Below are 15,596 nucleotides of genomic sequence, written 5' to 3'. Positions count from 1 at the left end.
TAACAGTAATCTGTATATATGACCACAGAAAAGTACATCAACAGAATTGATTAAGATTTACAGTATGTTAGAAATCAAAACACATGTTAATCCATATCAAAAAATGTTTTTTTAAGTAAAGTATACCTTTCATTTTTTTGTGTGTAATTACTCTATATCAAATGTGTGGTCTCCATTGTTGCAACTTAATCATCTTCCTCATCTAGACTTTTTACATTTACCAAAGTGACAAACGCATATCACATCATATCATCCAAATACAGTGGCAATAAAATTAGATTTAATCTTCATCTAAATAACAACAACAGATTAACACATTCTGCTTAAACTAATAACACACAAATTATTGTATTTTTCTTTTCTATACTGAATACATCATTTAAACATTCACAGTGTAAGTTGAAAAAAGTATGCGAACCCCTAGGCTAATGACTTCTCCAAAAGCTAATTGGAGTCAGCTAAACTGGACTACAATCATTGAGACGAGATTGGAGATGTTGGTTAGAGCTGCCTGCCCTAAAAAAACACTCACAAAATTTGAGATTGCTATTCACAAGAAGCATTGCCTGATGTGAACCATGCCTCAAACAAAAGAGATCTCAGAAGACCCAAGATTAAGAATTGTTGACTTGCATAAAGCTGGAAAGGGTTACAAAAGTATCTCTAAAAGCATTGATGTTCATCACTCCACGGTTAGACAAATTGTATATAAATGGAGAAAGTTCAGCACTGTTGCTACTCTCCCTAGGAGTGGCCGTTCTGCAAAGATGACTGCAAGAGCACAGCGCAGAATGCTCAATGAGGTTAAGAAGAATTTTAGAGTGTTAGCTGAAGACTTAAAGAAATCTCTGGAACATCCTAACATCTCTGTTGACGAGTCTACGATACGTAAAACACTAAACAAGAATGGTGTTCATGGGAGGACACCACAGAAGAAGCCACCAATTGTCAAAATAAAAACATCGCTGCACGTTTGAAGTTCGAAAAAGAGCATCTGGATGTTCCACAGCGCTACTGGCAAAATATTCTGTGGAGAGATGAAACTAAAGTTGAGTTGTTTGAAAGGAACACACAACACTGTGTGGAGAAAAAAAGCAACAGCACCACCATATCAAAACCTCATCCCAACTGTAAAGTATGGTGAAGGGAGCATCATATCATGGTTTGGAGTGCTTTGCTGCCTCTGGGTCTGGACAGCAGCTATCATCAATGGACAATGTATTGCAAGAGTTAATCAAGACATTTTGTGGAGAATTTAAGTTGTTCGCCAATTGAAGCTCAACAGAAGTTGGGTGATGCAACAGGACAACGACCCAAAACACCGAAGTAAATACAACAGAATGGCTACAACAGAAGAAATATGCCTTCTGTAGTGGCCAGTCAGAGTATGACCAATCACCCGATTGAGATGCTGTGGCAGGGCCTCAAAGAGAGGTTCAACCAGACATCCAAGAATATTGCTAAACTGAACAGTTTTGTAAAGAGGAATGGTTAAAAATTCTCCTGACGTTGCGCAGGTCTGATCTGCAACTACAGAAAACGTTGAGGTTATTGCTGCCAAAGTAGGGTCAACCATTTATTAAAACCAAGGGTCAACATATACACTTCAGCTTAAATCAATTACAGAGATAACGTCACTATCTCATTGATTATTGTATGTAGACAAAGTAAGAGGGCGTTAATTTGGGCAATGATTTTTTTTCTCCAAAGTAAAAACAGTCGCCACTGTCCCCTATAGAAGCTAGTATCGAATGTTATTGTTCATAGAGACAAAAACTTAATACTTACTATTCTTAGATAATTAGTGACGGAGGGTGACGCTGTATGTGTACATTTGGTGAAATCTTATTCATGCAGTAGGTTTCTTGTGATAACATGCGGCTTTTCTAATAATGGTTGTACTCTTGGATCTAGATGCTACTTATCATGTTTGTCAGAATGTCACTATTATCCTTACAGTTTATCTATTGGTATCTGTAAGTAAAACATGCCTACGTGAATCAGATGTTTACTCCTATGCACGATGTTGAAGGATATATCAGGTGAGTAAATACAGAATCATTTGGCAGGCAAACTTCCAGCAGGAAGTGCATTCTGAGAAAGGAAGCTTCTGTGTTCAGGGTCATGCTATTCAAACTGCGCTTCATATTTTATCGGATCTGTTATTAGACGACATAATCTAACGTGTTTGCCAACGCTAGATGTATACAAGGCAATGTATAGATATGGTGATTGGGGTGTTCTAGCTTGGTGTATGGTAGAAGGTTCTTGAGGCTCCGAACTCGTGCAAGAGCCATTTTTGAGTAATTGGATCGGTATAGTACTTTTTGTCTAGCTAGTACCTAGGGTCCCTCGTTGACCAGCAAAGGGCGAGAAACTTCTACATTGTCTTCTGAATATGCCCTGTTGGGTAGCCATTTCTGCTGTTGATTTTATACACTTGTACGGATAGTATTTGTCGGGCTCGGCTTTCGCTCTGAGTTTGCTTATTGTATATCCCTGAAAGAAAACTTATCGCATTGCGTCTTACGATAATGGGGACTGTATACATATCTCTTAAATCTCGATCGCGTTCTCGAACAAGTTTGTTATTTCAGATCGTATTTATTATTAGGGCCTTGGGTAATTTGACATGTAGATATCTATTTCTATAGTTCAAGGGATAGCTAGGATAAGCGATCCAGTATCTCTATGGAGCACAAGCAGCTCCAAACCATCGGATGAGACTTGCTCACTAATGTGCATACACCCATAAACGTTTTTGTAACTAGTTGGGATGAGGTTTTGATGAATTCGGCAGATAGGATAGTGGTAGCATTTCGTCATTTAATGAATCATATACAAGTACTTTAACATCGTTGTGGAATAGTGATAGGTACGCTTTCTCTTAGAGCAACACACATAACCATTTCATGACTGGATTAGAGATTTCATATCTAAAGATAGAAGATAGAATTATTTGCCTCAATAGATATGATAAGTTAGTGCTTCGTGAGTTTATTTCAGGTGATTTTACTGTTTTGGTTTCGAACAAGAGCTCTGCAGAGACATGTGTTCGTAGCGAGGTTGTCTGCTCATCATTATTATTGTAGTGACAGCGCTTGGATGGGCTTTGTTCTTCTCGTAGGGTTTTATTTTAAAAAATCAACACAGCGGTTGCTTTAAGTACGCAGCTGCTCATCTTTTCGATATTGCCTGATAAGCATCCATTTGGTTATTTTTTGTTGTTAGTATAAATGTTTTAATGATGGTAGTTTCTTGGCGTATACGTCAGTTTAGGCTGACTAGACTAGCCAGAGTATAATAGTGCTATGGACTATGTTTTCTGTGACTGAAGTATTTTGTGATCTGTATATGGTGAGCTGTCTTGTTTATCAAAGCCAGATTGTAATCAGTTAGTCATCTAAATTGCACATTATGTTCGAACAAACATTACAATTGGTACTTAATTGTATAAACAATTGATGTTTTATGAGCAGACTGTCTCTGTCTCGATGATAGTTGTCATAGGGTTATCTGATTAATTTTATCTCTATTTTTTTGCGTATGTCATCTTTGAAACGCTAGACCTTGGGACCGGTGGAATCATAGCCAGTTGTCTCTGTGGGTATGGGCAGTATGTGATGGAGATGGTGATATTAACTTACATCTCTACATTTTAGTTGTCTTACTCGTGTAAATCTTTTATAAATTTGGTGATATAGAATTGGCTGGCTACGAAGATGGTTAGTAATTGTCATTTCTGCTGTTATTGTACTGTCAGAGGACTTTTTCTATTGAGATATAATATTTTAGTAATGAACTACATGCTCGTTTCACGTTTAAATAATTTGCTAAATAGGAATCACTACAATATTTAATCTTGAGGATCTTCTTGAACAAGATGATGCACATCTTAATATCTGTGTAGAGGTGGCGAACAGATAATGGGGATATTCAACTCGATTCGTACTGGCAAATGCTTTTCGTTGAATAAGGAAAGCGTCGGGAATTTATTGAATATCAGAGATTGTAATCATGTCGGTAATGGCTGGTGGCTAACCAGCAGCAAATTAAATGTTACTTGCCAGATGTATTCTTCGCTCTCATATCGTATTGTCTGCGCAACTGGGCACATATGATTATGGCTGCAGTTCTTTCTATGCTGTTGTAGATGTGTTCTCTGGGAAGTCTTAGCCTCAGGGTTTCCATTACTTTTTTTACACTTACACTGTAATTTTTAAATGCTCCACTGTATTCTCTAGCTACCTAGGGCATGCAAAGATGTCCAATGGACATTTATATCTGGAGGATGGCTTATTGGTGCTCGTTACCTTATTACAACGCGCCGATGCCAAAACGGTTTCGGTCAAGATCGTGCTAATGAGTAGTTGTAGTAGTACGATGCTTTTGTGTGCGCTGGCCATGGCTAGAACAGGACAGTATCCTGTGTCTTAGACGCAATGGATAAAATTCGCACATAGATACGTTAGTACTCGAAGTATGCGCTGCGATAAGCTATTCTCGTCATTGGCTGGAGAAGGTCAATGTCAGTCGTTATAGGCTAGAGGATAAGGGTACCATATGAGGTGCAGGAGGTTTCTATATCCTGTAAACAGCACTCAGCGTGTGGAGCACTGCCCTGTGAATAAATACTACAACATGGGTCTTCAGTCCCGAGAATTCGCAGTGAACTTTGTATTCTGGATGCATCACTCCGGATTCTCGCTCATAGCAATATGAAGACTCTCTCCACTCGAAATCGAATTTCCACGCTCTCGCGAGTAAGGCCTCTGTGACTAGTAGACGACTCCAATTCCTTTCGACGATGAAATCGGCGGAATCGTTCCATCGACCGCTGCTGATAACCAAAACTTGAATGGTCAGTGAGAGCACATTTATTTGACAGATCATCTTGTCGTAGTGCCAGCGATTGGTAGGGTTATGTAGCCTCTGTCTGGCGACGATTGTTGCAGGTTTCGCTTACAACAGGCCTACAAGCCCTCGTGTCCATGCTCTCTCAGCTATTGCGGACAGTCTGAGCACTGATGGAGGGATTGTGCGTTCCTGGTGTAACTCGGGCAGTGTGTTGTTGCCATCCTGTACCTGTCCCGCAGGTGTGATGTTTGGATGTACGAGTTCGTGTTGTTTTAACACGAGGTGCATGCGACTGAGACGATCAGCTGTCCGTCCTGTCTCCCTGTAGCGCTGTCTTAGGCGTCTCACAGTACAGACATTGCAATTTATTGCCCTGGCCACATCTGCAGTCCTCATGCCTCCTTGCAGCATGCCTAAGGCACGTTCACACAGATGAGCAGGGACCCTGGGCATCTTTCTTTGGTGTTTTTCAGAGTCAGTAGAAAGGCCTCTTTACCACTCTATCCACATCGATAGGGGGTAACCCCCTATCCACATCGACGGGTCAGTAGTGGAGAAGGTGGAAAGTTTTAAGTTCCTCGGTGTACACATCACGGACAAACTGAATTGGTCCACCCACACAGACAGCGTTGTGAAGAGGCGCAGCAGCGCCTCTTCAACCTCAGGAGGCTGAAAAATTCGGCTTGTCACCAAAAGCACTCACAAACTTCTACAGATGCACAATCGAGAGCATCCTGTCGGGCTGTATCACGCCTGGTACGGCAACTGCTCCGCCACAACCTTAAGGCTCTCCAGAGGGTAGTGGGTCTGCACAACGCATCACCGGGGAAAACTACCTGCCCTCCAGGACACCTACACCACCCGATGTCACGAAAGGCCTAAAGATCATCAAGGACAACAACCACCAAGCCACTGCCTGTTCACCCCGCTATCATCCAGAAGGCGAGGTCAGTACAGATGCATCAAAGCAGGGACCGAGAGACTGAAAAAGCTTCTATCTCAAGGCCATCAGACTGTTAACAGCCACCGCTAACATTTAGCGGCGCTGCCAACATACTGACTCAACTCCAGCCACTTTAATAATGGGAATTGATGGAAATTATGTAAAAATTTACCACTAGCCACTTTAACACATGCACTTAATATAATGTTTACATACCCTACATTACTCATCTCATATGTATATGTATATACTGTACTCTATATCATCTACTGCATCTTGCCATCTTTATGTAATACATGTATCACTAGCCACTTTAAACTATGCCACTTTATGTTTACATACCCTACATTACTCATCTCATATGTATTACTGTACTCTATACCATCTACTGCATCTTGCCTATGCCGTTCTGTACCATCACTCATTCATATATCTTTATGTACATATTCTTTATCCCTTTACACTTGTGTGTATAAGGTAGTAGTTGTGGAATTGTTAGGTTAGATTACTTGTTGGTTATTACTGCATTGTCGGAACTAGAAGCACAAGCATTTCGCTACACTCGCATTAACATTGCTAACCATGTGTATGTGACATAAAATTTGATTTGATTTGATTTAGTTTCCTAAGTTTTCATAACTGTGACCTTAATTGCCTATCGTCTGTAAGCTGTTAGTGTCTTAACGACCGTTCCACAAATGCATGTTCATTCATTGTTTAGGTTCATTGAAAAAGCATGGGAAACAGTGTTTATACCCTTTACAATGAAGATCTGTGAAGTTATTTGGATTTATACGAATTATCTTTGAAAGACAGGGTCCTAAAAAAGGGAGTTTATTTTTTTTGCTGAGTGTACTTTTTCACCCTGCACTGTGAATGTTTACACGGTGTGTTCAATAAGAATGAAAAAGTAAATTATTTGTGTGTTATTAGTTTAAGCAGACTGTGTTTGTCTATTGTTGTGACTTAAATGAAGATCAGATAACATTTTATGACCAATTTACACAGAAGTCCAGGTAATTCCAAAGGGTTCACATACTTTTTCTTGCACTGTACTTGGATATGGATTTCCCAGGAGATGGGACAGGGAAGCAGTAATATGTCTACAGCCCCAAAGAGTGAAAGCTGGGAACATGTTCATGACCAAAATGACCTACCACTGAGGGCTAGCTGAATGTGGTGAGCAGGTCGTCACAGTCGACAAGGTTCCAGAGTGATCAGAGTCACTGCTAGGTCTTTCAGTTGGTGGTCTGGCATACGTGGTCTGGAAGTATGTAGCCTAGCAACCTCGAGGTTCTAGTCGAGATCTGACTGGAAAGAGTGTCCATCGAGGAGGTGGAGTGTCTGAAGGGAGAGTCCATTACCAGAGGTGTGTGTGTCTCCATGCCCAGGGGTCTCCAATCTCCCATCTGGCTACCAGGCTAAGAGAGACGGGTGAGAGAGAGAGGCAAATGGATGAAGATACCAACAGAAACACTGAGGTCCTACTGCTGCTTAAGCAACTATGAGTTGATATCAGCCCTAGGAGTGCCGCTGTTCCATCCTTACCTGTCCAATCCCGACGAGGTTCGGCGCTCCAGGCGCAGCTCCCTGCACACTTCTCTTTCCAGCTCCTCAAGCCTGAGGCGTCGTTTCACATCCCAAGCCAGTTCGGCCAAGTGAAGGTTCTTCCCTCTCTTCCATTCAATCTGAAACCTTCACATACAAGGGAACATAAAACATGATTTTCATTTTTCTACAACTCAAACTGTCCACCATATCTATTTCTTAAGTTATTGCTAGATAGGAGGTCAACGTTATTCCACACCGTTGCTTATGTTTTTTTAACAAATTTGGGTAAAAGATTCTAATAACACTCACGTGTTCTTGAAGTAGTTTCTACCCTTGGCAATGAGCCATTCTCTAATATCCGTCAGTGAGATGTGGGACGGAACCTCCCCTTGCTGCTGCAAGACTAGGAACTGCTTCAAAAGCGTTTTCTGAGAGAGAGAGAGAGAAAGATTAATTTGCAACCTTGCAAGTATTTCCTGGTCTTGTCACTTCATCAGAAAACCCTTTCCCGATCCATGAGCGGCAGCAAGTTACATACACAGTTGAAATAAAACGCATGGAAAGGTGTGTCTTACAATATAGCTTTTGTGTTTTTATAATTGTGCATCTAGAAAGTAGACCACTCTAACCTGCTGGGCACAGCACTGCTTCTCCCACAGCAACTGAACTGACTTGATGTAGATACTGTAGCGATTGTACTCTTTACACGTACACAGCACCTGAAAGGGAGGAGCCACAAAAGAGACATTTTTAGAGGAAGTTCATGTGTACAAACACCCAACCCCAAATCAACCTCTAACCCCTACCCCAATATTGATTGATAAGACATTAAGAACACATTCTCTTTTTCAACCTGCACTAACAATGACCATATGCACTTGTAGATTTGGATTTGTGTAAACTAAGCAAAATGGCAAACATTTCACCTAGCCATRATATTGCTTACACCTATCCAATTTTCTCAGTTCCATATAAGTGTCACTTTTAGATTTTGGTAAGGAAAAGGAGGTTTGCCATGCCTTCTCATTTGAGGTGATGAGGCCTTGCTTCACCAGCCGCTTCTTCCTTTCCGGATGGCGGAAAAAACACTTCAGGTGTTTGTCGTGGAGGCAGTTATAACTAACATCTTTGACTCTGTTGGGGTCCAACAGGTCAAACCCGGGGGTCTCCTGATGGAGCTGTGGATTGTGTTTTAAAAAAACTCAATGTCAGGGCAATGGATACTACAGTGGGAATGGTTGTGGAATTAGGACTGGAAATGGGGAGGAAGTAATTAAAAATATATAATTAGGTAACATTTAATTTGAAAGAAAATGAGGATCTCAGATCATTTGGAATGTCATACTATCACACTAACCTTCTCCCCTAGTTTTCCTCTGAAGAATACAGGGAATGTCCTCTCTGGGGCTTCCTGTAACCCCTACAAAGACAGAGACAATCATGACAAAACTTTTTAGACGTGGGGTTTTGATAGTAGACCCCATCCCTGTCACTTGGTTTGCAATAATTCCACCTTTTGCCAATTCACTTTACATGAAAAATGTTGAATCAAGCTCATATCTAAAACAAATTTGTTTGATCCATTTACATTGTTAAACTATTCTTAAAGTAGTCAACTAACCATAGGCCTACACGATGACTGATTCTGTAGGCTACATATTCATCTCATAGACTTTCATCATCCATCTTTAGAATTATACAAATGTGAAGCGARATTAATATGAAGAACGAACAAAGCATTATCCTAGGCCTACTCACATTTTCTTCTTCTTTGCCCGCACTTTTTGACATAGTAGGCATATTGACTAATATTGTAAACAAGTGATGTCATAACTGAAACTTGATTATCCTGTATCTCCAGAAAAGGTAGGCCTATGCCCCCAAACGTCGCTATCTGATAGACCTATGTTGTTGTACTGATATAAACACTATGAAAGATTTTGTAGCCTTAACCTATTGATATAGTCTACAGGCTTATTTATGGTGTGCCCGCTCCATAAAGCGCAGCCTCAGTTGTGCCTGGGCATGCTGCACAGGTGCACTCTGTTGCCAAGCCTTCCACAGAATCATACCTCAACCCTAAATGTGATCAACATGTATTCGATTTCGAAACTGTCAAGTTATTTGCAGTGATGGATTTAAAGCATTATCACGACTAACAGGCTGACTACACCAAATGAATTTAGAAATCTATATTTCAATTATTGCACCCACACTGCTTGGGCGCGCCAACGAGCGTCTGCATAGCAAAGGGCTAAAATAGAAGTCAGTTCTATTTCTGATGCAGATCGCATTGCAAGTCCTGCCTCTCCATCTCCTCATTGGTTTATAGAAGCAGGTACCCACGTGCCATCTCCTCATTGTTTATACCCAAGTGGGTGACTGAAAAACGAACGAGGTCAGTGGCGGTAACGCACCTAATTTATGAAAGTTGCCAATCGCAATATAAAATCAAGAGAAGAAAAAGCCTGGAAGGAGGAGAGATGACTAGAAACGATTCGGTTGACCGTTTTATGTGTGAATTAATTGGTGGAGTAGAGGACCTTGGTTCACTAGGGTCATGTCTGGCGAGTCAGTGGACAAGTTTCCTGCCTCTATTGTATTGTGTTTTGGAGAAAATGGGGTCGTATTAGCAGTAACTGCAAAAGTTACTGTGAAACCAAGGTAAATGGCAGTAACTGAACTTAGTGCTCTTTAGCTTGGTTTCAACCTGCCCTTGGCTGCAGTTACTGCGTTTTACCTTGGTATCATATCATTTTATTCTGATAGTGATGCAATCGAACCTGTATGACACTGACTGACAGCTACACACACATACATTGCTAATCTAGGGATACAACACCATGGCACAGCATTCCCAGGGGAAAATGATGGTTGAACTTGCTCTGAAACGCCGATATCCAGACACTGGTAAGAACTAGCTAGCTAAGTAGATCTGACATCAAAATTATTAGCTAGCTAGCAAGTTAAGCTAGCTAACTAGCTAGCGAGCATAGACTAACAATGCGACCTGCTCTCATAAAATATCTGCAATTGATACTAACGTCAATCTATTAGCCATATAATGAATTATATTCTGACATTTCATCTGATGGTTTCTTTGAATCAGTACACCATACACACGATTTCTAGCCAGTGACAGCCACCTAGCTAAAACTGACGCGCCCCTACCAAAAGGTCAAAACCTACCTAGTTAGCATTAGCATGAAGCAATAGATTTCTGCTACATGTTCCCATAAGAGACGATCAGCAGTTTATACTAGCTTCAATCTATTATACCTAGAATTAATATAATCCTTGTAGTTGTATTCTGACATTCAATGGGTTATTTGAATCCGTAAKGTTAKACCACACACACGATCTCTAGCCAGCTGACGGTCAGTTGGACGTGCACCCCATACTGAATTGTCAAAAGCCACGCACACTCATTTTCCGGATGAGCGCACACACAGCATTGCTAGCTCATTAATGATATATCTACTCACATGTTCAGGGTTTCTGGTTTTCTTTTATATTCCAGTATTGCGTGACTGTCCTGGTCAGGGAAGTTAAAATCCCAAATTGTATCCATCCCCTTTATTGGTGGCCTATGTAATTAGTACAACAAGCTTTGACATGCCAAACGTGTGCTCAATGTGTCTGCTTCAGTGCCATCTTTACATGAATGCGGAAAAAACTGTTTTGCATGACTTCCACCAATCCCTGTGGTCCAGATGATTAGTATCTATGCGGATCAAAATTGCCATGTGAGGGTGTATTAGGACAGTACAACCACGTCAATACTAGGTTTTATTCCTGTCAATGTCCATCCATGCAATTTTTTTGTATTTGTAAATAAAAATGAATATGTAAGAGCCTTTTTGGGAGCAGGGGATTTACACATAACCCCAGACATGCACCCTTTTCCATAKATTTRTCAGTGTAATCAATACAAAAACTGTCTACAGTCAATCATTTCAAGGCTAGGCCTATAGCGATAGAAATTGACTTACTTTTCGGGCCTCGTCGCCGTCCATGCTACAAGTCTAGGCCTACTTCGGTCTCCAAAATGAGCCGGTAAAACATCGTACTTCATCTGAGGTTGCCAAAGCTTGAGATGCTACTGAATATTAAACTGCTTAGAAATAAGAATGAATAGAAATTCAAATACCATTGAAATTATTGCGTCACAATACCAGGCAGCCATTGGGAGTGTACCCATGAGTTTACCAGTCAATTTCCAGGGTTAGAGTTCCAAGCCCATTCTATTCATTCTTATTTCTGTGAGCCCAGGCCTACTCCCATCATGATGTAATTTGCAGTCCACATCATTAAGCATAAATCATAGACCACAGACGCGAGACGCACTATTTTGCTCAAAATATATAGATTTTACCCTTTGGTGTAAGCTATACAGTACCAGTCAGAAGTTTGGATGCACCCACTCATTCAAGGGTTTTTCTTTATTTTTACTATTTTCTACCATTGTAAATAGTGAAGACATCAAAACTATGAAACACATATGGAATCATGTAGTAACCAAAAAAGTGTTAAACAAATCCAAATATATTTTATATTTGAGATTCTTCAAAGTAGCCACCCTTTGCCTTGATAACAGTTTTGCACACTCTTGGCATTCTATCAGCCAGCTTCACCTGGAATGCTTTTCCAACAGTCTTGAAAGAGTTCCCACATATGCTGAGCAATTGTTGGCTGCTTTTCCTTCACTCTGCGGTCCAATTAATCTCAAACCATCTCAATTAGGTTGAGGTCAGGTGATTGTGGAGGCCAGGTCATCTGGTGCATCACTCCATCACTCCATCACTCATCTTGGTCAAATAGGCCTTACACAGCCTGGAGGTGGGTTAGGTCATTGTCCTGTTGAAAAACAAATGACACTCCCACTAAACACAAACCAGATGGGCTGGCGTATCGCTGCAGAATGCTGTGGTAGCCATGCTGGTTAAGTGTGCCTTGAATTCTAAATAAAGCAAAGCACCCCCACACCATCACACCTCCTCCTCCATGTTTCACGGTGGAAATCACACATGCAGAAATAATCCGTTCACCTACTCTGCGTCTCACAAAGACACGGCCGTTGGATCCAAGAATCTCAAATCGCAGGCTGTCAAATCAAAAGGCACTCCTTCGATAAAGTTGTTTTGACTCAAATGAAAACATGTCATTTTCACAAGGTTGTGGAGTAACATGTTGAACTACTTATTATTGGCTCGAATTCGGGTTGTGCCTTTAGATTGACAAAATTAACAACCAATGCAAGAATTTTCACTTCTTAAACCCCGCCCTGGTCTGCTTGGTTTCTTTCGCAAGCGTTCAAGAAAGTTTTGTGATGTTGCGCCTCTTGGTTCAGAAATTCTGATGTAACATTAAGCCTGTTAGAAGACATTTACAGGGAAAATGTACCGGAATCCTAGTCTCTCAGCCTGTATCTTTGGTGCTAAGCTATCAATGCTAGTTAGCTAAGTATCTAAACCTGCTGCATCTGAAATAACTATCGTTTAACGTTAAATAGAGCCTCAGTGACCGTTCAAGCAAACAACAACACTGGAGGCCTATTGGAACTAATACAAAGTATGAAGTTTACAAGTAATTAAATACAAAAAATATAGTCTATTTTGGAAAGGACACAATGTTTGCAACTTTGGTCGGTGATGGTGGGAGTGGTTTTGCCGAATGGACCCATAGGAGTCTACTTAGAAGTAGACTTCTAAGTCCTCTGTGATAACATGGGCCGTTGGGGTGGCGATACTCAGAGTACGACCCCCAAGAAGTTTGAAGGACGTCTCCGACCCACTGCCAAGAGGGCCAACAGACACACATTGCAGTGTTTCGCTGGATGACGAAGACCCACCATCGCTGGACCAGACAGGACTGTCAAAAAGTGCTCTTCACTGACGAGTCATGGTTTTGTCTCACCAGGGGTGATGGTCAGATTCACGTTTATCGTTGAAGGAATGAGCGTTACACCCGAGGCCTGTACTCTGGAGCGGGATCGATTTGGAGGTGGAGAGTTCGTCATGGTCATGGGCGATGTGTCACAGCATCATCGGACTGAGCTTGTTGTCATTGCAGGCAATCTCAACGCTGTGCGTTACAGGGAAGACATTCTTCTCCCTCATGTGTTACCCTTCCTGCAGGCTCATCCTGACATAACCCTCCAGCATGACAATGCCACCAGCCATACTGCTRGTTCTGTGCGTGATTTCCTGAAAGACAGGAATGTCAGTGTTCTGCCATGGCCAGCGAAGAGCCCGGATCTCAATCCCATTGAGGACGTCTGGGACCTGTTGGATCGGAGGGTGAGGGCTAGGGCCATTCCCCCCCAGAAATGTCCGGGAACTTGCAGGTGCCTTGGTGGAAGAGTGGGGTAACATCTCACAGCAAGAACTGGCAAATTTGGTGCAGTCCAAGAGGAGATGCACTGCAGTACTTAATGCAGCTGGTGGGTCACACCAGATACTGACTGTTTCTTTAGATTTTGACCCCCCCCCCCCTTTGTTCAGGGACACATTATTCTATTTCTGTTAGTCACATGTCTGTGGAACTTATTCAGTTTCTGTCTCAGTTGTTGAATCTTATGTTCATACACATATTTACACATGTTAAGTTTGCTGAAAATAAACGCATTTGACAGTGAGAGGACGTTTCTTTGTTTGCTGAGTTTACATACACACACACACAGTATAAACATACACTACCGTTCAAAAGTTTGGGGTCACTTAGAAATGTCCTTGTTTTTGAAAGAAAAGCAATGTTTTAGTCCATTAAAATAACAAATTGATAAGAAATTTGATTTCACCTTTATTTAACCAGGTAGGGAACAAGTTCTCATTTACAGCTGCGACCTGGCCAAGATAAAGCAAAGCAGTCCGACAAAACAACAGAGTTACACATAAACAAACGAAGAGTCGATAACACAATAGACAATCTATGTACAGTGTTTGCAAATGTAGAAGAGTTGGGAGGTAAGGCAATAAATAGGACATGGATGCGAAATAATTAAATTTAGCATTAACACTGGAGTGATAGATGTGCAGATGATGATGTGCAAGTAGAGATACTGGGGTGCAAAAGAGCAAGAGGAAAAGTAATATGGGGATGAGGTAGTTGGGTGTGCTATTTACAGATTGGCTGTGCAGTGATTGGTAAGCTGCTCTGACAGATGATGCTTGAAGTTAGTGAGGGAGATAAGACAACCAGCTTCAGTGATTTTTGCAATTTGTTCCAGTCATTGGCAGCAGAGAACTGGAAGGAAAGGCAGCCAAAGTAAGTGTTGTTATTGGGGGTGACCAGTGAAATATACCTGCTGGAGCGCATGCTATGGGTGGGTGTTGCTATGGTGACCAGTGAGCTGAGAAGGCGGGGCTTTACCTAGCATTGACTTAGAGATGACCTGGAGCCAGTGGGTTTGGCGACGCATATGTAGTGAGGGCCAGCCAACGAGAGCATACAGGTCGCAGTGGTGGGTAGTATATGGGGCTTTGGTGACAAAACGGGTAGAAATACAGTGTAGACATTGTTAATGTTGTAAATGACTATTGTAGCTGGAAACGGCTGATTTTTAATGGAATATCTACATTGGCATACAGAGGCCCATTATCAGCAACCATCACTCCTGTGTTCCAATGGCACGTTGTGTTAGCTAATCCAAGTTTATGAAGGCTAAAAAACCCTTTTGCAATTATGTTAGCACAGCTGCAAACTGTTGTCCTGATTTAAAGAAGCAATAAAACTGGCCTTCTTTTGYCTAGTTGAGTATCTGGAGCATCAGCATTTGTGGGTTCGATTACAGGCTCAAAATGGCCAGAAACAAAAGTACTTTCTTCTGAAACTCATCAGTCTATTCTTGTTCTGAGAAATGAAGGCTATTTAATGCGGGAAATTGACAAGAAAKTGAAGATCTCGTACAACGCTGTGTACTACTCCCTTCACAGAACAGAGCAAACTGGCCCTAACCAGAATAGAAAGAGGAGTGGGAGGCCCCGGTGCACAACTGAGCAAGAGGACAAGTACATTAGAGTTTCTAGTTTGAGAATGAGACGCCTCACAAGTCCTCAACTGGCAGCTTCATTAAATAYTACCCGCAAAATACCAGTCTCAACGTCAACAGGCGTAGTCGAGGCGACTCCGGGATGCTGGCCTTCTAGGCAGAGTTCCTCTGTCCAGTGTCTGTGTTCTTTTGCCCATCTTAATCTCTTATTTTTATTGGCCAGTCTGAGATATGACTTTCTTTGCAACTCTGCCT

At 41.5% G+C, this 15,596-nt stretch overlaps 1 protein-coding gene across 2 annotated transcripts; it reads right to left on the bottom strand.

Moving 5' to 3' along the window:
• Nucleotides 1-7,294: 7,294 nt before the first annotated feature.
• LOC111962011 (fibrous sheath-interacting protein 2-like) lies at nt 7,295-11,440 on the bottom strand. 2 transcript variants are annotated; one of them, XM_023984750.2, is made up of 6 exons: nt 9,110-9,215; nt 8,709-8,771; nt 8,371-8,529; nt 7,981-8,070; nt 7,661-7,779; nt 7,295-7,495 (listed from the first exon to the last, which is right to left on the bottom strand). In XM_023984750.2, the coding sequence occupies exons 1-6, from the start codon at nt 9,149-9,151 to the stop codon at nt 7,345-7,347; spliced, it is 624 nt and encodes a 207-aa protein (XP_023840518.2). In that variant the 5' UTR covers nt 9,152-9,215; the 3' UTR covers nt 7,295-7,344. The 2 variants fall into 2 exon arrangements, with proteins under 2 accessions (XP_023840518.2, XP_023840519.2); XM_023984751.2 differs by lacking the exon at nt 9,110-9,215 and adding an exon at nt 11,344-11,440 and having other exon boundaries at nt 7,297-7,495.
• Between the last annotated feature and the right edge of the window lie 4,156 nt (nt 11,441-15,596).

The sequence above is a fragment of the Salvelinus sp. IW2-2015 genome, linkage group LG4q.1:29 (genome assembly GCF_002910315.2).
Source record: "Salvelinus sp. IW2-2015 linkage group LG4q.1:29, ASM291031v2, whole genome shotgun sequence".
In the NCBI taxonomy this organism is placed as follows: domain Eukaryota; kingdom Metazoa; phylum Chordata; class Actinopteri; order Salmoniformes; family Salmonidae; genus Salvelinus; species Salvelinus sp. IW2-2015.
The sequence above is the reverse complement of the archived record's forward strand: the minus strand, read 5'-3'. Positions and strand labels throughout refer to the sequence as shown.